The sequence below is a fragment of the Oenanthe melanoleuca genome, chromosome 5, assembly GCF_029582105.1.
Source record: "Oenanthe melanoleuca isolate GR-GAL-2019-014 chromosome 5, OMel1.0, whole genome shotgun sequence".
Lineage (NCBI taxonomy): Eukaryota > Metazoa > Chordata > Aves > Passeriformes > Muscicapidae > Oenanthe > Oenanthe melanoleuca.
In genome coordinates, this window is record NC_079339.1 from 53,957,428 (window position 1) to 53,980,687 (window position 23,260).

Here is a 23,260-nt window from a genome sequence, read left to right on the forward strand (position 1 = left end):
GCCTTATGGCTGCTCTTTTCAAGGGAATTGGCAGTGTTGATGTAGGGGTGGCAACCTTCATTTTGACAAGCCCTGGAGTCCTCATCTGTCTTCTAAATTTACTTTTAAACTCTAGGGATTTGCATGTGTTTTTCCTCCTTCCTACTCCTCCCTCGTTCGCCACTACTGCATAAGCAAGGACAGATTTTGATGCCTCTCTAGGACCATGTTGCATTATTGGACTGTTTTCTCTGCAGGGAGGAAGGAAAGCTGCAAAGGAGTGTCCTCTTGTTCGAGAGGAGACATACCCTAACTTAAGTCTTTACAGGACTAAATGCCACACACGTATTTTCTGAGTGAAAGTGATTTCTGACTTTATAAACAGCTTGGTGTAAACACATTCTTAAATATTACTATCTGTATATTTGCTCAGAGCAAATACACAGCGTGTTATTTTTTCTCTGTTTGCACAGCCACTGTGAAATGGTAACATGCAAGTTTTTTGCTTTCCTGTATAATCTTAGAATGGTTTGGGCTAGAAGGGACATTAAAGATTATCTAATTGCAACCCCCCCTACCATGGGCAGGGACACCTTCCACTAGACCAGGTTGCTCAAAACCCCTTCCAGCTTTTCATTTATCATCATTTGTTATCTGAAGGGTAATATCCAAGAAGAGGTTAAAATGATACATATGCCTCTTGAATTCATCGTTTGTCCCTCGCTAGTTTTTCAGCTGAAATATCCCAGGCTTCCCACCAGAGGGGCTGCAGCTCACCCCTCAGAGATGCTGTTAATCAGAAGGCCCTGAGGAAGCACACCAAGTTCTTAGAGAGCAGAGGTCTCTTCCACAGCACACAGCAAAAGCCTCGTGAGCTGCTCCCGTAATCTCATTACCCAGTTTTTGAGAAACTGGAGGCTTCCTGCCAGTCCTGGTGGAGCATTTGGAAAGGGGGAGCCTGAACAATGGTGAGAACAGTTTGCTGTCAGAACTCCTGCTCCAAAGCTCTTTGTAGTCGGGACTCTTGAGCTGTCTTGGATATTGTCCTGGAGCAAGAGCTGCAATTAAATCGCTGCAGAATTAAAAGACCATCTGAGGTCTTTGTAAGGGCGGCTGCTGCTTCCCCTGGGCAGGGAGCTGCACACTCCAGGGGATGGATTGGCCACTGAGAGCTGCCAAATTGTGTTTCAAGACAAAGGGGCGAAACAGCCAGTCCCTGAGCCTGCTGAGAGGGTGTTGCAAAATGCAGGCTGTGGTTTGGGGCGTGCTTCCCCACAAAGCCCAGTGTTCCTTTTGCTGCGTGTACCCATTAAAGCTGCTCTGGTGTGAACACATTTGAACTCTGCTTAAAAAGCAGAGTTCTTCTTTAAAACAAGCAAACCAACAGAAACCAGCCGAGACCTAGGCCTGTGAATGCTGCATCTGAGCATGGAGCCATTCACACTGAGCATTTCCTAGAAGAGAGCCTTCTTCCTCCCTCCCAGCCTAGTAGCATCAGCTAAATCACATCCAGCACAGGCTGCTCATAACTGGGCAAATGCCCTCTGGCTTCCATTGACCTCTATTTCTGCATGACAGGTTTTAAAAAAAGGAAAAAAAGAGGTATTTTATGGTCATTCCCCGTTTGCATGTGACACTTTACTGAGTGGGCTGGCTTCTCCGGGTGCTGCTTGCTTCCCTCAGCTTCCTACATTCAGTTTAAAAACAGAGAGAAGCGTTTGCTGGGGTGGCTAGAGCTGTAGAGATGAGCTGTGGAGGGACTGAATATCTGCTATTCAGTCAGTAGATAAGCACCTCAGATCGTCAAATAGGTGCCTAAATTGCCTGAAGTAATTGATACTGAAAATCAAAGGGCTCTTGATGTGTCTGCAGAGGTAACAGGGTAGTGGTAATAGAGCTCAGTATTGGGGACAGCAAGCAGCAGTGCCCAAGGCATCTCTGGGACACGCTGCTCATCCTCAGGTGCGTGGGCTGGACTGTTTTGTTTGCTTCTGGCCCATTAAAAAGGAAGCTTTTATAAAAGCTATGATCTCGGGTAAAAGCCAAATCACTCAGCTATATGTGCTGTAGGAGTGACTCCATGGCACTGACTGCAAACACACCAGCAAAGCCGAAATGAGACATAAACCAGGGCTGTGTTCATGTCTGGTGTATCCTTGAAAAGATACAACTTAAATGATTGTTTTCTGTTATCCTCGAACCCTGTTTCAAAGGTGTACTTTGGTTAACCTTTGTGGGACTGAACATCTGTGACATCAAACATCTGCCAAAGGCTTTTTTTTTTTTTGCATCATTTGCAATACAAGAAATGTATTTTCAGCAGTTTTCCAGTGCAAGTGTTAAAGCTCTGTTATAATTAAAGCAGCAGGAAAAGCTGGAGACAGAAGTCATCAGCTCCGAGTTATGTTAACATAAAAACATCATTCTCTCCAAGTCTTATGAATAGAAAATAATTTTACAGGGCAGTTACATTTGCTAAGCAAGGGCAGCAGCTGCTCCTGGATAAATAATGAGAAGTTTTATTACTGTATGTGGAAGACACTTGAATTACTGAGTGCTTAACCTTTATGCCAGTGCATGCTTGGAAATCTGCCTGACTTGCACAGCTGGATTTGACAAATACTAATTTCTTGTTGAGGTTTGATTTTTTTTTTTAATAAAAACCTAAAAAATTTTGTCACAGTGTGCAGAATAATTATACTAGTGATTCCTTCCAGATATCTGTGATTGGTTAATAGATGCACATGAGCTTAGGCAAAGAAAGCCCCAGGGTGGGAACACTTCAAGGCTGTAAGTCCCAAAGCTTCAGGGGATCCTTGGAGATTTGCCTTGTACTCTGGAGGGGTCCCATCATTAGGGGTACTGAGCTGATGAACCACAGTCATTGAAGTGCCTTGTCTGTGGGCTCTGCAGCTCTTATTTTATGTAAAGGTGGGAAGGTTTGGGCTCAGACCCCTCCTGCCAAAGCCCCTGAGCATGAGCAGGGTCCTCAGCCGGCTCAAGTGAACCTCTGAAATGCCACTAAGTGCAGCAGTGGCTGTCATCATGTATCTGGGTGCTGGCCCCAAGGTGCTGACTGTACATTATCTGGCTCAACCACCAGCATGAGGAACAATTTCAAGATAGGTAATTTGAAATACTTTGAAATATATTTTGTGCTCTGATGCTGCTGGGTCCAACAGGGTCTATGTTTCTCAGGCTTCTTAGGGTGCTGTAAAGTGTGTGGAGAAAAGTGTATTTATTCCCCCTTGCAGTGTGGGGGCTGTTTTTTTTTTTTACTGAGAATCTTGCTTTTGTACACGCTGAGAAGGTTGAATAGGGAAATAAAATTTGCTGTTGGGATGTAAACCTGAAGCAGTGAGCATTACAGTGAAAAATAAGACCATGAAATACTGCTATCATGACTTTTCATTTCTTCAGTGTAATGCTGATACTGAATAGTTTTCTGCATTTTGGAGGCAGAAGGTATTTATCCTGTGTAAGTGAATCCTTCAGAACTGCAGTGAAAAGTCACCTCAGCATATGCAATTCAACATCAGTGGCCAAACTTCATGGCTTATGGAAGCCCTCCCACAGCAATCAGCCAAGCAGGTTGTGTCATTCCTCTGCCATGATCTTCAAATTCCCTGTTTAATAAAACTCGGGCTCTTCCTGTCTTGTCCAGGATTGCCAAAAAATACTGCATCAGAGTGGGTTTCCCAGCAGTCCAGCACAAGGAAAATACATTTTGAGCAACAAAAAATCGTGAGGGGAAAGGTAATGAGGATGGATGTGCCCTAAATTACATGCCAGTTAAATATTTACAACCAGAGCCGTGTCAAGACCGAGTTCCCTTAGATGCAATCGGAGCATCTACAGGATTTGCATGTTTCATTAAGAAAAAGTAATGACACAACTTCAAAAGCAGCCTACGAGAGGAAATATTCTCCACCAACTATTCTAAACCAGAGGCTGCACCCTCGGAATAAAGGTGGGGCAAAGCACTCAGCCTTCTCTGCTGCACTGGGTTTCACCTGAGTGAAGATGGGAAACTTTGGAGGTTCCAGGCAGCCCGAGCCTTTGAAGTACCTCCCTGCAGGGCAGTGCAGCAATGTGAATCCTCCTGTTACTGGCACAAACACTGCCTAAAGCCCTCTGTCCCTCCTGGCAATCCCTGAGATTTGCACCCATCGGTTTTAGGACATAAAGCCAGCTATAGGCGGTAGGGCAGGGAAACCAGGGCGGCGAGCCATCGAGGGGTGATGGATGCAGGAGAACCTCGTGGGAGGCAGACAGTGGTGTCAGCCACGGAGACAGGATCCAGCCCCGGCCGGAGCTCCGCGCCTCCGCTTTGCCCGCAGCCGTCCCGGGAGGGACCCGCTCCCGCAGCACCGCCGGAGCCAGCAGGGCAGGGAAACCAGCCTGTCATTAGGGCTGAGCATCCCCCACCGGGCTGTTTGGGTGATTCGCTTACTCACGGCGCTAATGATCGGGGCGCGCCGTCCTGCTGTTCCTGTTGCACTCGCCAGCCGGGCCCCCAACCCGCAGGCTGCCCCAACACGGCAGGCAGCTTCGGGGCGGGATTCTCCCAGCGCCTCGGCCTCCCCTGCCTTGCTCCAGCTAGGAAATGGAATGCAAATTGGGTTTCAGGCTGTCTGGGCTGCGCCGGAGCCCGACGCCTTCGTGCCGCGCAGTCTGGGGTTTGGCAGGCGGGGAGCGGCGGGGGATGCTCAGCAGCGGGGCCGCTCCTGCTTCCCGGGGATGCTCAGCAGCGGGGCCACTCCTGCTTCCCTAGGGATGCTCAGCAGCAGCGGGACTGTTCCCCTTTCCCGGGGATGCTCAGCAGCGGGGCCGCTCCTGCTTCCCGGGGATGCTCAGCGGCAGCGGGGCCGTTCCCCATCCCGGGGATGCTCAGCGGCAGCGGGGCCACTCCTGCTTCCCTAGGGATGCTCAGCGGCAGCGGGGCCGTTCCCCATCCCGGGGATGCTCAGCGGCAGCGGGGCCATTCCTGCTTCCCTGGGGATGCTCAGCAGCAGCGGGGCCGTTCCCCATCCCGGGGATGCTCAGCAACTCGCAGGAGCCGCATCCTTGCGCTCCCCACCCCGCTGCCATCTCTCCAGGCTCCCGTCACGCCGAGCTGTCACCGCGCTGAGCCCTGACAGCGGCACCGCGGCCTCGAGCCTTCATTAAAATGGCAAATGCTGAGAGCAAACGTGACGCGAGTGACATCCATCCCTCTCCAGATGGAAATCTTCGCTCGGGGACAAGGACAAAGCGATGCTTGGTGTGTCCATGCCCCGGTGAGGACCTGGCACTGGAAAACACCTCCCGAAAGGACAGCAGTACCTGCAGGAGGGACCCTGCTGGAGCACCCATCTTGGCAGGGGGTGTCTCCCAGATTAAAGAGATTTGGAAGGCAGATCTCTGCAAGGTCTAACTTAAGGACTGACAGGGCGACTGCCAGCTTGAGCTGCAGATGATACTTTCATCTTAACAATCTGAATTGCAAAATATGTTTTCTTACCATTTCCCTCCCTTTTGTATCCAGCCTGTTTGTCAGTTTTTATATAACAAAACCTACTTTAAAATGCTGGGTTTGGGTATTTTCGCTGAAATCCACTTTTTGGCTCAGTGGACTTCAACCCCCCAGCAGAAAAATCCCATCATTTGGCACAGAACAGCACTCTTCACAGTCCTCTGCAAAAAGAAAGGCCTGTGAAAGCTGTACCTCCTAAAACACATTAACCTATATTGTAGCTTAAATAACTCTGTAAGAAATAGCATCCTCTGATTAGTTTTTATTTTAAGTCACATTTAATGTTAAGATTTTGTCTGGTTGCAAATGAAAAGTATTTCACTATTTTAGTACTACCCAACAAGAGCTGACAAGAACCATTTCTCTGGGAAATAAAACTGCAGAGGTAAAATCATATTAAAGCAATTATTTAAATCAATCTGTTTCCTTGGAGCAGTTCATTTTGAGTTACTCATGTTGAAAGGTTTTATCTGTAACACAGGAAACATTAGGGCTTCACTGCCTGTGGGTCTGGCTTCCATCCATCCATCCATCCATCCATCCATCCATCCATCCATCCCAAGTGTAAACCAGTGTATTTTATGAATTTACTCCATTTCTTACATACATTGGTGAAAAAAAACAAACCAACCAACCCAAACCCCCAACAACAACAACCCCCCCCCACAACAGCATCTTCACTTTTATATATGTTGCATATGAGAATGTCCATGATTTATGCAAGGATTGCACCTTGGATTCAAACACCAGATTCCTGGCTGCTGTAGAGTCAGTCCTTTTAAACCTCCAGTGACCTTCAGCAGCTGGAGATCCAGCCTTGTGCATTTCCAATCCACTTCTGGTGTGCCAGGGCAGGAAAGAAAACGCAATATTTGTTTGTGCCATCATTGTCTACTGGCAGCTTCCACAAGGAACTTTTCAATGGATACACTTGTTTTCTGCTGGGCTCAGTGTTGACTTAACAGAAAAACTTTTTATCCCCCTGGAAGCCTTTCTGGGTATGAGTTACACTATTTAAACACACTTTTCTTTGCCACTAATATAAAAAAGCTGTGGGAGATGAAAATATTCAAAATGACACAGCAAAGCAAGGATAGGGAACTTACTGGATATAGAGCTGAATTTTGTCCTCTCTGAGGAGAGCACTGGAAACATCTGGAACAAAAGCAGCAGCACAGGCTGTGGGGTGAGCAGAAGAACCACCTCCATAATTCAGAGGGCAGCAAGCAATGAATTTCTGGGTAAGGAGCCAGGCAGCTAACAAGCAAGCTGAATGGGGCTATAAAAATGATTGGATATCAGGAAAAAAACTTTCCTGAGAGGAGTGTCCAGCATTGGAACAGGCTGCTCAGAGCAGTGGTGGAGTCACCATCCCTGGAGGGATTTTAAAAATATGCAGATGTGGCACCTGGGGACATGGTTTAGTGGCGGCCTTGGTAGTGCTTGGTGATCTTTTCCAACCTGAATGATCCTGTGATTCTATGATAATTGCAGAATTTTAGCTGTTGGTAAGGATGATGGTCCTAAAGTCAGGCCACCCTTTGGAGCTCTGGCACATCCCCACAGGTTCCCTGGCCTGGCACTCTTTCACAATAGTAAAATTTATCATTCCTTCTATGAATGAATAAATGTTTTATTAATGTTCTACTCTATAATCATAAGGAAGGAGTCAAGAGTCTTAATTAAGTCATTAGCAGCTGTTATGAGCCTATATTTTGTTCCGTAAACCTGAAAGAGAAAATAGTATTAATACTATTAAAAATGTATAACGTCTTTCCCCTGTATTTTGTGTGCATTTTAAAATGTCTCAAGAAATTACATGAAGGACGTTATGCAAAAAGAAACCAGTTAGGGTGTGGGACTGATTAGATCTGTCACAGAAAGTGCCAAAGCACCAGATGTGCTGCTCCCCCTCCCAAATACCAGCCCCAACGTGAACACTGTCAGCACCAAACTGTGCACCTGGAAACAGCAGCCCCAAGCCTTGGGAGCAGGAGCCAGCAGCTCGCAGAGAAAACCAAACCACCTGCATGAAATCAGAGCTGAGCCATTCCATGGGCAGTCAAGGGTCAAACCCTTGTCAGCCTGCAGAACCTCAAACATTTTCCTGTGGTGCCACAGGGTATCTAACAGGGAATTTACTCATGGGGCAGCAAGATGGCTTTTCTTAACTGCCAGAGATTTGTGATCCTTTGCACATTCCTTATAGCAGTCCCTGGACAGCCAGGACTCTCTAGTGGAAGTCACTGACCAGCAACCAAAAGGAAATGTCATCGAAAGGGCAGAGGAGGAGCAAACCTCCAAAGAATTTGGATCTGCCACCAACATTAAGATTTCTCTCTGCTCACTGTATGACTGCCTGAAAAAGCTGGACACAACAGAGCACCACTGTGAGTTAATCCTTCCACATATAAAATCTCTCCATAGCTGCCCACTCAATCACAAGGCAAGAAAACAACAGGTACATTCAGCTTTAATGAAATAATCATCAGTTCTATGTACAGCTGTAACAGAGGGAAAACCAGCTACAAGAGAGGATGCAAACTCAACCCTCTGACATGAAGCAAGTCACAGGGCAGGGCTGGACTAAGCATTTCTGCCACTCTCCTCCTATTTTTGAAGATGTGTTTTGCCTAAAAGGCAATACTGAAATAACATGAAATCCTCCCAAAACTCAGTTTGCAGGCTGACAGAGGATGACAGCCTGGCCCCGTGGGGTAATTTTATGTTTATTTACTAAAGCTTGGACATCCTCCTCTGCAGCTGACTCCAGTGGGATCCCACAGCAACGCTGCAGCCCTTTGCTCAGCACCAGTCTGCCAGAGTGCCCAGAGTAATCCCATGAGCCACTCCCAGCATCAGGATGGCTCTTCCCAGGTGCTTCCCAGTGGAAGCTCCAAAGGTACATCTAAAAGTCCTTAAAAAGTCCCTTTTCCAGAACTATGGCAAAATACCTGGAAGGACCAGTATAAAGTACAAAGCCATTAAAATTGTACACACTGAATTATCAACAGCTCATAACTTAATAAACAAATTCACAGGAAATAAAAAGACACTTTTTTTTTTCTTTACCACCCTCTGGGTTTTTTTAAGTTTTACTTGCACAGAGATGAGCTGTGGCTCTTGCTGCTCACCATCCTCTTGTGACATTGAGGAGATATTTTATCAAGGTTTAAAACAATGTTGTGCACCAGGAAGAAGGGACAGGAGCAGCCCTTGTGTTTTAGCAGGAATCCAAAGTCTGCGCTGGGAAGGGGAATCTCAGCGCATGGTCAGTGAGCAATTGCCAAGCGCAGCTGCTATTTCTGTGCCGGCTGAGGAACACGCAGGAGAATTTTCCCAGAGGAACACACTGCCTTGGCCACAGCTGGAGACAAATCCCAGCCACAAATGCAATCCCATATTATTAAAAGGCTCCTTTCTCCTGGAGAGCAGGTAGCTGGGGGCGATGCTCGATGCTCACACACATTCCAGCCTGTGCAAACCCCCAGTGCAGGGCAGTTCGGGGGTCTGACAGCAGCAGGCTTGTCCAGGCATTTTCCAGCAGTTCCCTCAGGCCTTCATGTCTGGATTTTTTTTTTCCCTGAGGACTTTGGTAAGATTGCTCCAGCATTTCCCTGCATGTTTCAGAGCGAGCTTCATGGCATGCCAGAGCCTGGTGGCAGCGAGCCAGGCATAATGCAGGATTCCCAAGGGATGCCTGGGCTGGATGGAGGCAGGAGGGCTTTGGGAGCAGTGTGGGACAGGCTGCACCAGAAGCCAGGGATGCCAGAGGCACTCCAACCAAACCAAAGTGATCCCAGCGTGTGCCGGCAGCACACTGCAGCTTCCCGAACTGTGCTGACTGCTAACACTCATGCAGCCCACTGCTATTTATATCACATGCCATGTATAAAAGATAGGCTGCATCTGAGGAGAGCTTCACCACGACAGCGGGATGGGGTTGGAGGAGGGCAGGGGAGGAGAGGGGCTGGGCTGCTCCCAGGGCTGGGATGTCTGATGCAGAAATTGAGCCTGATGCAGGAATTGTGCCCAATGCAGGAATTGAGCCTGATGCAGGAATTGTGCCCAATGCAGGGAACTGAGCCTGATGCAGGAATTGAGCCTGAGGCAGGGAATTGTGCCCGATGCAGGAATTGAGCCTGATGCAGGAATTGTGCCTGATGCAGGGAACTGAGCCTGATGCAGGAATTGAGCCTGAGACAGGGAGTTGTCCCCGATGCAGGGAGTTGAGCCTGATGCAGGAATTGTTTCCATGCAGGGAGTTGAGCCTGATGCAGGGAGTTGAGCCTGATGCAGGGAGCTGAGCCCAATGCAGGAATTGTGCCCATGCAGGGAATTGTGTCCGTCGAGTTCAGTGGTGTGAGAGGCTCCCCCAGCAAACGAGGCGCTGCGGCTCTCTTGGCATTGGCGCAGCCGGGGTCAGAAGGCGAGGCTGATGCTGAGCTCTGAGTGCCTGGAGATGCTCAGGCTGCTCGGGTGTCCTGACAGGGAGAGGCGATGAAGGACGGAGCTCCTGGAACCCGCCGGCTTCGTGCAGCACAGTGACCGCGGCTCCTGGCGCCTGTGCCCAGCGAGGGCCCGTTCACAGCACAGAACACAGCCTGGCACTGATGTTTCCATGTTAACATTGCAGACACTTCCCCCTTCCTCATCTGCAATAAAGCCCAGCAAGCCTCCAGCTGTTTCAGCATGCCCCAAATCCAGCCCAGCAGCAGGCTGGGCCCTCACTGCCTCTCAGGACCTTTCTTCAAACACAAGGAATGCACAGATCTACAGCATGAACAGCAGGGAAACGGAGCATGGGTCATGGCAGAAATGTGGCCTTGACATAAATGTGCCAATAAGTGAAAATACAGTCACTGTAACACCTTAATTTTTCCACAGCTGTGGTCAGTGGCACTGTCTGAAGCCCCAGGGGACGCTGCACTCAGCAGGGCCTGCCCACGTCCCAGGATCTGTTTCACATAGACACACAACTGAACTGAACTGAACATGCAGAATTAACTCCACCTCGGCCTCGGGAGCTCTCCGACTTCTCCACACACCCCGCAGGCCAAACGGAGCTTGAAATCACTCCCTCTGCTTCTTCTCTCTGGGGCAAGGCTGCCATCACAGAAAGCTGTTGTGTTTATTCTGTTCCAGGGCCATTTCGTTGACCAGCTGCTCTATGGATGACTGAATGGCCGCCTTCACAAGGGAAGAGGCAGTTTCTACAAGGAGCAACTCGTACTGCTCCCCAGTCCTGTGCCCCTGGTCACCCAGAGCTTTCTCCTCTGCCTGGGGACCACCACCAGCCTCGGAGCCATCTTTCTGACCAACATCAGCACTCCTGTTTGATTTTTTATTCCCTTTTTGCTTTTTTTGGTGCAAAACTGGGGAGGGCTCATAGGCCTGATCAGAGTCGGTGTTGTCAGAGTCCTCAGCTTCGGTGATGGTGATGACGATGCTGACACCAGCGCCTGCACTTGCTTCTAATACCTGATGGCTGGAGCATTCCTTCACACTTGCTGCATCCTGTACGCTTGCTGCATCCTTCACATTTGCTGCATCTTGCACGCTCACTGCCTCTTGCACACTTGCTGCATCTTGCACACTCGCTGCCTCCTGTTCACTTTCTGCATCTTTCACACTTGCTGCATCCTGCACATTCACTGCCTCTTGCACACTCGCTGACTCCTGCATACTTGCTGCATCCTTCACACCTGCTGCCTCCTGCACACTTGCTGCATCCTTCAGGCTTGCTACATGCTGTGCACTCACTGCATCCTGCACACTTGTGGCATCTGGCATGCCTGTTGTATCCTTCACGCTCGCTGCATCCTGCACATTCACTGCCTCTTGCACACTTGCTGCACCCATCACACTCATGGCATCCTGCACACTCGCAGCCTCCTGTGCACTCACTGTATCCTGCATGCTTTCTGCATCCTTCACACTCACTGCATCCTGCACACTCACTGCATCCTTCACACTTGCTGCATCCTGCACACTCACTGCCTCCTGTGTGCTTTCTGCATCTTGCACACTCACTGCCTCCTGCACACTCGCTGCCTCTTGCACACTCACTGCATCCTGTGTGCTTTCTGCATCTTGCACACTCACTGCATTCTTCACACTTATGGCATCCTGCACACTCATGGCATCCTGCACACTCACGGCATCCTGCACACTCGCTGCCTCCTGTGTGCTTTGTGCGTCCTGCACACTCACTGCATCCTGCACACTCGCTGCCTCTTGCACACTCACTGCATCCTGTGTGCTTTCTGCATTCTGCACACCCACTGCATCCTGTGTGCTTTCTGCATACTGCACACTCATGGCATCCTGCGCACTTGCTGCCTCCTGCACACTTGCTGCATCACCTCTAGATGCCAACTCACTGAAATCAGTTACAGTGTCCTCGGCTTTGCACTCTTTAGGAACATTTATGCTCTTTTCTACTTCATACCTTTCAGGCATCTCTTTGCAGATATTAGGGATTTCCTGCCACTCTGTGATTTCAGGGGCATTGTCAGGTTGATCTTTAGAAACAGGTGCTTCAGGAGCCACTTCCCTGCCCTCCACATCATCAGTGGCTTGGGACAGGCTCCCTTCCTGCAGTTTGTCCTGGGCTGTTTCATCACCTGTCTCTGAATCAGTTATCTCCAACTGAACAGTGCACTCTGAGTGTTCATCTGCATCACGTGAGGGCTCTGTCAGGGGCTCACTCTTCCCAATAGAGGTGTCACTTTCCTTTGCTGTATCATGGTCCTCTTTCACTGTATCCTGGTCCTCCTTCCCTTTATCCTGATCCTCTTTCATTGTATCCTGGTCCTCTTTCATTCCATGCTGCTCCTGCTTCACGGTGTTCTGCTCCTCCTGTGCAGAGACTGGGCTGAAGGATTCAGATTTGTCCGTGGGGGCCAAATCCTCTGGCTCTTCACTAGCCTTATTCACAGCACCCACCACTTCATTTGCTTGAACACTGCCCTCTGACTCCTCCACTGCTTCAGAGGGGCTGGGTTTTTTCTTGCCTCTGGAGAACCTCACACACGGCATCTTCACCCCTGAGCTCGCCCGTTTCTTTGGGAGCTCTTGTGCACAGCTCTCCTCAGCATCCACCTCCAGCTGCACTTGGGAATCAGAGGGCGCCTTCTTCCGTGAGCAGGACTTCTGCCTTTTCCGAGGTCTGGCAAGGTTTTTGATGGCTGCCCAGGTTCCTTTGGAGGACTGTGATGGATTGGAAGCTTTTGCCTCCTCTTGGTCAGCACTGACACATTGGCTTTTCTCCTCTGAGGCTCCTTCGCACGCATCCTTCACAGTCAGCTCCTTCTTACAGGACTTCTTCCGCTTCTTAAAGCAGAGCATGGAGGGTTTTTTCGCTTGTTCCTCTGGTGGGGAGCATGTGGCCCCTGTGCTGGGACTCTCTGCCTCTCTTGGGTTCTCCATTTGAATTTCCTTAGCTGCCTTTACCATATTATCTTCCACTTTGTTGGTGCTGTGCTGCCGATTTTCCTGATCGATGCTTCAGACACAACAACCGCAGAGATGCTCAAAGTGCATTTTTTCCTCAAACAGATTTCCAAATAACATTAGCTGCTTTGTAACGAGCGTATGTGGCAGTGAGGAGAAGTTCTGCTGGAGCTGTCGCATCCACTTTATAACTCCCACTTCGCCTTATTACTCACTTTATCACCTCTCCGAGGAATCCCGGGTAGATGTGGAGTTGAACAGGCTTCTCCTTGGCTTTGCTGGCCTCAGTCACTCTCATCTCCAGAGCAACCCACTTCCAGTTGTGCTTGGTCTAACTGTATAATGGCCAGTCTGACATACCTTTTTTTTCCCCCAAAGGATGACAAATCAAGCCAAGAGTTAACAATTTTTATTCACCCCACGGACCTGGAAGGAACTTGCACTTTGTGAGCTCTCTGCAATTCCACATTGCTCAGGGAGCTTGACTGAAGCACCAGTGGAACCAGCGGCTGTTTTCTGCCCCCCAGTGACAAGGTCAGATGCTGCTTTGCCTTGGCTTTGGTTTCTGCTTCAGTTCCCCTCGCGTGTTACATGAAATTTGCTGCAAAGCATGACCGAGGCTTTCATCTTTTTATCTGTAACACAATAAGTGAGTGATAAGATCCATAGAGAAATTTTTTTAAAGTACTTTAAAGTTTTTTCTCTCTAAACATTTCATTTTGGGAGACAGACCAGGGCTGGATGCACCATAGCAGGTTTTTTTTCACTAATTAGCATCAATATCCAAAGGCAAAATAAGGCCACAAGATGTCAACCCAGTGATGTTCCATCACAGAAAGTACTGTTTGGCTATTTTATGTGGTAAAAAAAGGACTTTTTTTATATAACTGCCCGTATTATGGTGAATACTTATTACACAGGCACACACATATTTCCTTCTCCTACGGTTTGCTAAATCCTTTCCCCACTGCTCCATATGCACTTATACTTCCAGCTAGGGAAATTACACCCTGAGACAGCAGATATTTTTATCTTTAATGCACCATATGACAATATGCAAAAACAGAGAATACAAAAACGAGGCCTGAGGAATACAAAAGCGAAATCACATGGCAAGAAGGGAGCTTATTTATACTACGTGCATGCCTCCCATGGCAACCTCAATTAACACCGTGTGCGCTCATCAAAGACACGATGTTGTAAGATGTGTGTCAACCTTAGCAAAAAAAAAAAAAAAAAAAAAAAAAAGAAAAAGCTCTGCTTCGAAATACCATCAGAACATTTTGGACAGAACGATGCAAAAAGGTGTTAGCACAAACAGACCAACTTCTGCAGGACGGGCTCGGGGGCTCCGGGCAGGGCTTTGCACCGCATTTCGTGCTCTGCTTTTCGGGAGTAGCGTGATTAACAGGGGGTTCCGGGGCACGCTTCCCCCGCAGCACATCTGGGGCTTTTCAAAAATAATAATAATTTTAATTAGACTATTTTAAGGGAAGCCGAGCGGAGCTGTCGGAGCCGTGTGAGCGCGCACCCGCAGCAGCGGCGCCCCGAGCGCATCCCGCCGCCCCCGCGCCCGGCAAGTTTTGGGGGCGTTCGGGGGCGCGCAGCGCGACCCGCCCGGGCACGGGGACCCGTCCGAGGGCAGCGCCCGCGGTGGCAGCCCCGGGACCCCGTCGGTGTGGCCGCCCCCAGCCCCAGCCCCGCGCCCCCCGCGCCCTCACCTGCAGCCGGCCCCGCTCCGCTCCGCTCCCGCGGCTGCGCTGCCGCCGCCGCCCCCGCCGAGCCGAGCCGAGCCGAGCCGAGCCGCGCCCCCCGGGCCGGCGGGGAGGGATGGCGCTCCCGCAGCCCCCCGCCCCCCAACCCAGCCCCCGGCCCGCCCCCCGCACCCAGCCCGGCACCTGCTCGCCGCCTCCTTCCTCCCGCGGCACAGCATCTCTGCCTGCGCGCCGCTCAGCATCCCTCTCCTCTGCGCCCTACACCGCTCTTCTGGCGGGTGGCAGCCCTCCGGGTAGGGCAGGATCCCGAGCCCGCTGGCAGAGTAACCTTCCGTCCCCTCCCAGGCTGTGCAGACCCGAAAAGCACCAACTTCAGCTCCCAGAAATGGAGCTGCGGTTTGTAGTTTGGATGCCGGTGGCAGCAGGAGGCTGTGAGGGAGCGCGGAGCACACCCCCCAGGGAGGAGGGACCGCTGGGGTTTTCTTGGCTTTGTGGGAAGGGAGGGGGTCCTGCTCTTGGCAGCTGATTCTTGTGACCCACCTCAAACCGTCACAGCTTTCAGCACTCACTGCGGGAGGTGCTGCAGGAGCTACACCTTTGGAGGTGGAGATAAGGACAGCCGGCTCCTGGCTTCAAACTAATCCATGCCCCAAACAACAAAGTGCCTCTTTCATCGGAGTCTTTCTTCTCTCCAAAGCAGCTGAGATCTGACTTTAAAAAAATCATGTCTCCAGCTGTGATGATTGATGGGAGAGCCTCCAGAGAAAGGACTACCCAGTGCAGCTGATGAACTACAGGAAACTGGAGTTGAGATGCCCAAACGTCCCCATTCATCTCCACGGGGAGCTGACGCCCACAAAGGCTTTACAGGCATTAACTGCTTCACAGCATGTTTGCACACGAGAAACTGAGCAAAGCAGCACTCTGAACCTGCTTTCAGTGTAGGCCAGGCTTGGAAAAACCTCCCTCCTCAGCTGCTTCATGGAAAAAGGTACAAAATGGGCTAGTTGGGCTGAAATTCCAGCCAGCAGGGCAGAAAAAGTGCATTGAGCATCACAAGGAATTGCCTTTTTAAAAGCTCCCCTCTGAGATGTGTTTGCTCGCATTCACTCAGGATAATGAACTTCATTTGGAAACAGCTTCTCTCCTGAGGTGGGTGGTGGGTTCTAATTATGATCCACTGCTTTATTAAAGCCAAGTGAGGCCCCACAATACAAGGAGCTTTTCCCTCCCTGCAGTTGGAGGCAGGAGGGAGGGAAGCAGACGAGGATGGCTGATGTGAAGCTGGGGAATGCAGTGCTGTGATGGAGGCAAGCAGCCATGAATCCCTTTGGGAGCACTTTGCATGGAATCCAATTATTCCTGACACTCCAGGGGCAGATGGTAGCACCAATGGCTGTGGTGAAAGGGAAATAAAAGGCAGGGTCAGCAAAGGGCAAAAGTTGAGTAAGCTGGACAGAAGATCCTGGCCCAGATGGATCCTTTTTTTCTTTCTGTGGTGCTGGTGACATGCAACAAGTCAACCAAGCAACACCTTCTATTTCTAGTCCCCAGCACTACTTAAAACATGAATCTTTGTTATTTCTTACAGGATGTGATGCAGCACTCTCACAGTAGCACAGCACAGGGGACGGATGGCCATAACACTAGCTAAGGACCAGGCTCACAAATAGCCCACTGGGAACAAATTCGTACATAATTCGTTTTTTCTCTAAGCAACAGAAGGAGAAGAGAACCACTGAGTACTTAGCTAGAAGAAATTAAGTGTCCTCTGTGTCTTACTTGATAGGACAAGACTTAGCTGGCACCTTTAGCTGCAAAGGAGAGTATTAAAAAAATAACTTATTTATGTATCCATCCTGCAAGAGAAGAGAGAGGGTGGAAGTGCAGGTTAGAAAACAATCCCCATAAATCTCTGGAGATGCTTGGGGCTATTTTTTGGCTCTTGTGCCTTGCTGTTGTGCAGCAAACCCTTTAACAGCTCGTGCCTGATCCGGCGCTGTGCCTCACTGCAGGAGGGGGACTAGCAACCTCTTGAACCATCTCTCTCAAGCACATGGCTATGATCTCATGCTAAACTAAAAGGAGGCTAATCTTAGCATAAATTTGCACTTATCCCATCTTTCATAAGCATAAAACGAAGGTGGAACACAGAGCACTCACAGGAAAGCAGTGTAGCAGAAGATTAAACGTAGGAGCTGACAGCAGACTTGGCAGCATCCGCTCGGGCACCCTGCTTCCAGGGGAGGCTGGGCCCAGGAGCTGCAGGTGAAGAGGCACCCTCAGCCAGCTGGGGGCTGGGCAGCAATGGGGGAATGCCCCTGAGCCCCTGCAAGGGGGCTGAGCCTGCTCTCCTGGCTGCCAGGAAATCCTTGGCTGGATAACCTCAAAAAGGAGCATTTCAGGAGGCTGTGAATGCATCTCAAATGCTCTTATGACTATTTAAAGTGTTCTGTTTGCTTGTGTCACAACCAGGTAACTTGTATGTAATTATTCTCCCCTCCTAAATAACTGAAGAGATAGAGATCTCTTTCTCTCTCTCTCTCTCTCTATATATATATATATATATTCACACACAGTATCTGTGTAGTACAGACGCTCCCCTATGTTGGTGCACACCTACATCCTGATCCTCCCAGTTCTTACCAAATTTGGAACGTTTTTAGATTCAGTTCTGATACAGGCAGATGGGCCTCAGGACTGTTAATTCAAATATTCTGCAGTCAGATGCAAGTATCTCACATTCACAGAATAATTCAGGTAGTTTATTTCCTACAGATGACATACATCATCTAGAGAAGGAAACCAGAATAAAGCACAAACACCCTGGTGCATTGCAGGCTACTTACTACTGCAATAATCATCCTACTTGTCAATACAAGGATTGCTGTTGTGTGTAGTTAATCACAGAAATAAATTCTAATTCAGTAATCTCAGTGCATACATTAAAACCCAAAAAGCACTTGAAGTATTTGCCAGTTTATTTGTATTAGTTAAAAAATTGGCAGCAACACTATCTTCATGTTACAAAGTGATTTTCGGCCCGCTGACAAAACCTGCTACAAGTCACTTGATCGCTATTCATGTTGTCTCTATTGACCAAAAAGGTACCTTCAGAAACAAGGCTTGTCAATGGTGTAACTGCACTTATGGCTGAGCAGAAAATGGTTCAAAGGACACATTTGGTGGAAGCCCCAGATACAGGCCAGAGACCCAGTCCCTCCAAATGTGATATCCAGAGGTTTCATTCCATTGACAGAAGAATGCAGCAGTCACAGCTGGGCTTGGGGTATCTGACATGGCTCAGGTGCCTGCAGGAATAATTCACAGCAGAAGGCAGGGTAAGCACTGGGAGAGTGCTGGGAAGTGAAGGGGCTCCTCCTTGCTCCTCTGAAATGCCACTGGTGCAGTGTCAGGGCACAGCAGGCTCCCATGTAGCACGAGAAGTGGAACAGAGAATTCCACGTGGCAAATGGGAAACTGCAGCCAACAAGACTTTTAAAGATAATATATGCTGTAAAACCCCGATGGTTAAGACAATTAAGTCCCAAGATTGTTTCAAACAGCTTCAGCTTTAGGATTTTTAATTATTAAAATCATGTCACTGAATCAAAAGAGGTCATTAAAGCCAAGCTTCTGTATTCTGCTTCAGCTATGATTATGAAGGGGAGGTCTGCAGGGGAAGTATGCTTTATATGCTCCATGTCAACTAGCTTGGAACACAGCAGTTTAAAAATTATTACAGATTAAAAGTTAGTGGTTGATTCTTCAGCACTCCTCCTTCCAGTCACTTCTTCCACTATATTCTCACTGATCTCTTGTTCTGACTCAAAAAAAAAGATCAGAGCACAGTTCCATTTACATGACTCATCAGGTGTTCTTCTGGGAGCTAAAAACAAAAATAAAACTTAATTACTATTATATAGTACTGCAGGCAACTTTCAGGCTAAATTATAATCAATTGTCATTTGGAAACATATGGCATAATATAGGATTGGCTTAACTCCATTATCTCAAGATATTTGGAAAAATAAAGCCCAAATATTGAAGGTCTTCAAGAAGCCACCAACCTCTGGTTAATTGTTCCTTTCAGAAGAGCCCATTTACTTCTCCTGACACTGAGTCCAGGTCTATGTCATAGAAGCAGGGTCTTGTAGGAAGTCCTGGCATAGTGCTCATCTGGATAACAAGAGATAGAATGTTAAATTAGCAGCAGCAGCATTCTGTGCACAAGATCCAGTAATGAACACTTGGATGACAACAGCTCTCTGAACACCAACAGACCAGAGAATGATGGTTATGGACTGTTTTGAAGTACCCCATGAGAACCAGGAACTCTTGGCTCAGTAGACAGATATGAAGTTTTTGCTTTTTATGATAGAATTAAGTTTAGTTTCTGCAGCTGCAAGTAACTGAGCCCAAGATTTGGCAAAGTACTTGGCTATGCAGCTGACCAGTTCACTGTTGGAGGAGTGCTCATGGACTTTGCTGTGATGAGACAATTACTTCTGGCAGTTTTATGGGTACTAAAGTGAAGATACAATTTTTAATACAACTTTGCCAGCTGGAAAGTCTTAGTTGATTACAATGCTTTGAAAATCTAGAACTAGACATGTTAAGTAATTAGGAATAATTACTCTTGAGAAGACATTTTAAATAGTTTGGGGTTTGTTTTGTTTTTTGTAAACTGGGATAAAGCAGAGATGAAGAAGTCAGTTCTGACTGGAACATGCTCAGAAGGGCTGTGCAGGGGCAGAACTGAAGCTCACAAAGCAGCTGCCAGCCCTAGTGCCTCAGGCCAGCCCTCTGCACTTGTCCCACTGCCGAGCACTCAGTTTCAGGGATGCACAAGGCTGGCAGGAACTACACTTGGCCTGATTTATTCTTGCAGCTGAGAGCATTTCCCCTCCCTTAACCCAGCATTTAGCCCAGCAGCAGACAGGCTGAACACAGACTCTTCACGGGTGGACAACTTGTGACCATGTTTGGTAGTTTGCATCACTGGTCATTAAGTGCTTTTATAAAAAGGGAGAACTTGAAAGGTCTCATTTTCTATCTGCATCACCCTGCCTCAGTTTTCACAGTCAGTATTGTTATGCCTGTCTCCATTAGATTAAAGATCTCTTTGGCAACCTGGTATTTTCTCCCTGAGCAAGTATTTTGCACGCTAATCAAATTACCTCCCCATCTTCCTTTTGATAATAAGCTAAGCAGCAAGAAGGCAAAGCTCTGTTGGTCTTCTGAGGTCTTCTCTGCATTCTCAGAACTGTTCAGGGAGCTTTTGAAGTCCCAGCCCATTTTCCTTAGCCATTTTCAAATGCTAACACCAGTCCTACATGTACTGTACCACTACAAGTCTTTCATGAGTTATACAGAAGTAAAAATCACTTGAAGTCCCCTCTTTGTAATGAATTCTAGGGCTGCATTAGCTTTTTATGAGCCACTGCCTTCTCAGACAGAGAATAGGAGGTCCACAGAGAGGGCCCCCATTCCTTGACTTTATGCTCAGCTGTATAAATATTTTGCTCTCAAGGACATCTCAAGAAAGTATTAAGAGGTTCAAAGTGTCCAGAGGGGTTTTCCTGTTCTCAGCTCCCAGTCTGACCACGAAGAGCAAGAAACTTCCTATTTATTTATGTACCACTGGAGAGTCATGGAGCTTCGCAGATCTCCACCTCCAGATTCCGAGGGCCACAGCAGGAGCTGAGAGAGTGACATTCAATAGAGTAGGAGGTGCTGAAAATTTGCCTGACTTTGCCATTTCTTGCACCTTCTATTCTGAAATGAACAGTCAATTTTTTCTCCTTTCCTATCCAGAGGGCAGCCCACAGTGGCTACTCTGCTATCTATTACTTCAAGGCAGACTGCTTAAACCCCAAATTTCCATGCAGTGCAGAATAATTTCCATCCAGGCTACTAATTTTCTGTACAAGTGTCTACAATGCTTCATGCACTCAGTTATTTTCAGAGCTGAAGGAATGAACTTTTTCTCATTTATCCCCCTCCCCTTTAATACCACATGTGCTCAAAAAGAACACAGGCCAATTCACACTATTTACTTACAAGAAAAACTTAGACCACATGGGTATAATCAAACCCCTTGCAAGATTTCAAATAAAATTAATACCAACCAAACATATTATTTGTTGTTTTTGTGGATCTTTCAAAATTAATGCCATTTAGGATCTAAAAAACCAGAGCTGAATAACAGAATTGTTTTCAATTCAGCAGCAGCACCAGAAAAGAAACCAAATCAATTTGAGTCCAGTGATATATTTCACTTTAAATCTAGACAACCCTTGAAATTATATTTACTTTAAAATCTCTGTATTTCATGGAAGTACAACAGTTTCAACTTCGAGCCAGAAAGGAATACTCCAAAACTCAGAAGCTAAGAAAAAAATAAAGTGTGATGTTCCTTTGTGATTAACTTCAGATAACAAGAATAAGGCACACATTGGTGATTAATTTCACCTCACATTTATCCTAAAAGCTTCTGCACAGAGCTATGTATTTGGTGCATTTTCAACTCACAGTTCAATGGCTGCTGCCAAAAATTTTTTTCTGAGGCTAACACATCCCCTGCTGAATGGGTTTAAAATAGTGATCTGATTCAAAATGCCCCAGATTGCTTCTCCAAAGGACATCCATTCCCTGGGTTTTAGATACCACAGAAGAGCGATCACGTCCCAGCCAGAAGACTTATTGTTAACTCTGGCAGAATTAACACCATGATTTGCTACATGGCCAAGAAAACATTAGGAAATGGGTACAGGAGCAGAAAGGAAAAAGTCCAGCTCCATAGAAACTAAAGACATCAGAAAAAGAGCCAAAATGTTAGTTTTAATGTCTGAAAACATCCCTCTCTTGTTTACTCATTAATGCAGTGTACCCTTTCCTTCTCCAATGCTTACGAAATAAATAATAAAATAAATCATTGTTTGGACTAAATCTTGGCTTGCAAAAAATGCCATTTATAACAGGAACAGGCATGCTATCTTTCATTCTATCCCAAAACACACATTAGTCTTTAGAACATGGATGAGCCAGACTTTAATCAGGATGTGGTTACCTTATTTATGCTGGATAATCTGGGAACCTTAACTACCTTTTATTTTTTAAAGAATTAAAAGAAATAGGCAGCCAATATTTGGATCTAGCTAGCATTTGAAGGAAGAGAGGATCCAACTATTAAATCAGCAAACTTCATCAACTGAGTCATGCACCCCTAATGCTTCTGAAACTTTATTATAACAAACATGTTGCTATGAAGACCTCAGAAAAAGATTCAGCTTAGTAAACAAGAAAAAGAGCTGCCTCATGCCCTAAGGTAATCTAACTAGATACTGAACATTTGCCCAGAAGAGATTCCCCAGGTAAGATTTCAAGTGGATCCTTTTATCTTAGTGCTGTTTCTACGGAGGCAAACCTGAATGTGGGTTCATTTTGCAGATAGCTCCTCTTTCTGCCAGGCAATTCATATCAAAGCTGTTTCAGGATCCTGTTTCCATTGTTGCTACTCTCTTCCCTCTCAGCTGAAATTATGCCAATCATATCAAAGCACAGAAACTAAAAACTCAAGGGCATAGTGAAATGAGTTGTTGGAATTGTTGCAGGCTGAACAGCAAACAGATGGTCAGCAAAACCATGAGAACTGAAGTGGAGGGGAGCCTGATAAATGATTGATAGGACAGCTCAGCTTTGGAGGTGTCTCATCCAGAGGCATCTGCTCTGTAAGCTTAGGAGGGGTTGCTTTGTTCTGCCCTGATCCACAGGTGTACACAGAGGTCACCTGCAAAGGGCTTTCAGCAGGAATGCAAAGTCACAACAGCAACCAGTGGGCCAAGGATTTCTGCCTCTACCAGACTGCTCTTCCTACAATGCATTAACTACAGAGCTCACCCTTTTCTCAAAATTGAGGAAAAGAGAAATGTGAGACCTGAGTGATACAGCAGGGGCTGCTAATTATTCAAATGTCAGATGGTCTGTTTCAGCCTCCCTCTTCCCCCTGAGAAAAACCCCTATTACAGAATATACACTGGACGGTTAAAACACCAACTGTAAATGACAAGAACTCTCCTAATTTAAGATACTTAAGAGGAAGTGATTCCTGGCATGCACATGAAGTTTTTTCCTCACCCCACAGCTATTACATACCGTCCCCACCAGTGGATACAAGAATCCAGCTCCAACGCTGGCCCGAATGTCTCGGATTGGCAGAACAAAACCTGTAGGTGCTCCTTTTTGTTCAGGGTCATGAGACAATGACAAGTGAGTTTTAGCCATGCAGATTGGCAGGTTTCCAAATCCCTGGGAAAAGAGAAAGAAAAGGAATGACATAAGTGGAAAAAACAGTAATTTTTCCAGTACAAAAATGTAATTGCTCTATTGAGCCATTCTCTGCAGACATCAGGCACTTTACTCCCAACAAGTGCTTCATCCACAGCCTGTCAGATCCACAGATTATTCTACATCCCCATTCCTTCTCTCTCAAATTCTCTTGCCATCCCCCATTCAGTACTAAAGAAAGAATCACCATGTCCCTTGGCACACCCAGCTGAGGAAAAAATTAATGGTATGGAAGTGCAGGATATAC

At 47.4% G+C, this 23,260-nt stretch overlaps 2 protein-coding genes across 5 annotated transcripts in view; both read right to left on the reverse strand.

Moving 5' to 3' along the window:
- Positions 1-3: 3 nt before the first annotated feature.
- Positions 4-17,179, reverse strand: AKAP5 (A-kinase anchoring protein 5). Of its 4 annotated transcripts, none has more exons than XR_008840593.1 (3): positions 14,848-17,179; positions 9,582-13,584; positions 4-9,490 (listed from the first exon to the last, which is right to left on the reverse strand). XR_008840593.1 is itself a non-coding variant. In XM_056492365.1 (2 exons), exon 2 carries the CDS (start codon positions 12,950-12,952, stop codon positions 10,607-10,609), a length of 2,346 nt encoding a protein of 781 aa, XP_056348340.1. In that variant the 5' UTR covers positions 12,953-13,584; positions 14,848-17,179; the 3' UTR covers positions 4-10,606. The 4 variants fall into 4 exon arrangements, 2 of the variants coding, with proteins under 2 accessions (XP_056348340.1, XP_056348339.1); XR_008840592.1 differs by lacking the exon at positions 14,848-17,179 and adding an exon at positions 14,671-14,739; XM_056492365.1 differs by having other exon boundaries at positions 4-13,584.
- A 448-nt stretch (positions 17,180-17,627) lies between these two features.
- Positions 17,628-23,260, reverse strand: part of MTHFD1 (methylenetetrahydrofolate dehydrogenase, cyclohydrolase and formyltetrahydrofolate synthetase 1) — a 39,887-nt gene continuing 34,254 nt past the window's right edge. Inside the window, exons 26-28 of the mRNA XM_056492387.1 lie at positions 22,822-22,974; positions 18,735-18,843; positions 17,628-18,553 (exon numbers count right to left, since the gene is read on the reverse strand). Coding sequence (XP_056348362.1) covers positions 18,754-18,843; positions 22,822-22,974 — 243 coding nt within the window. The 3' untranslated portion in view covers positions 17,628-18,553; positions 18,735-18,753. The remainder of the gene's footprint in view (positions 18,554-18,734; positions 18,844-22,821; positions 22,975-23,260) is intronic.

What these genes read in the sequence shown, in the direction of transcription:
- AKAP5 (XM_056492365.1), bottom strand. Translation starts at nt 12,952, where the DNA reads ATGGTAAAGGCAGCTAAGGAAATTCAAATGGAGAACCCAAGAGAGGCA.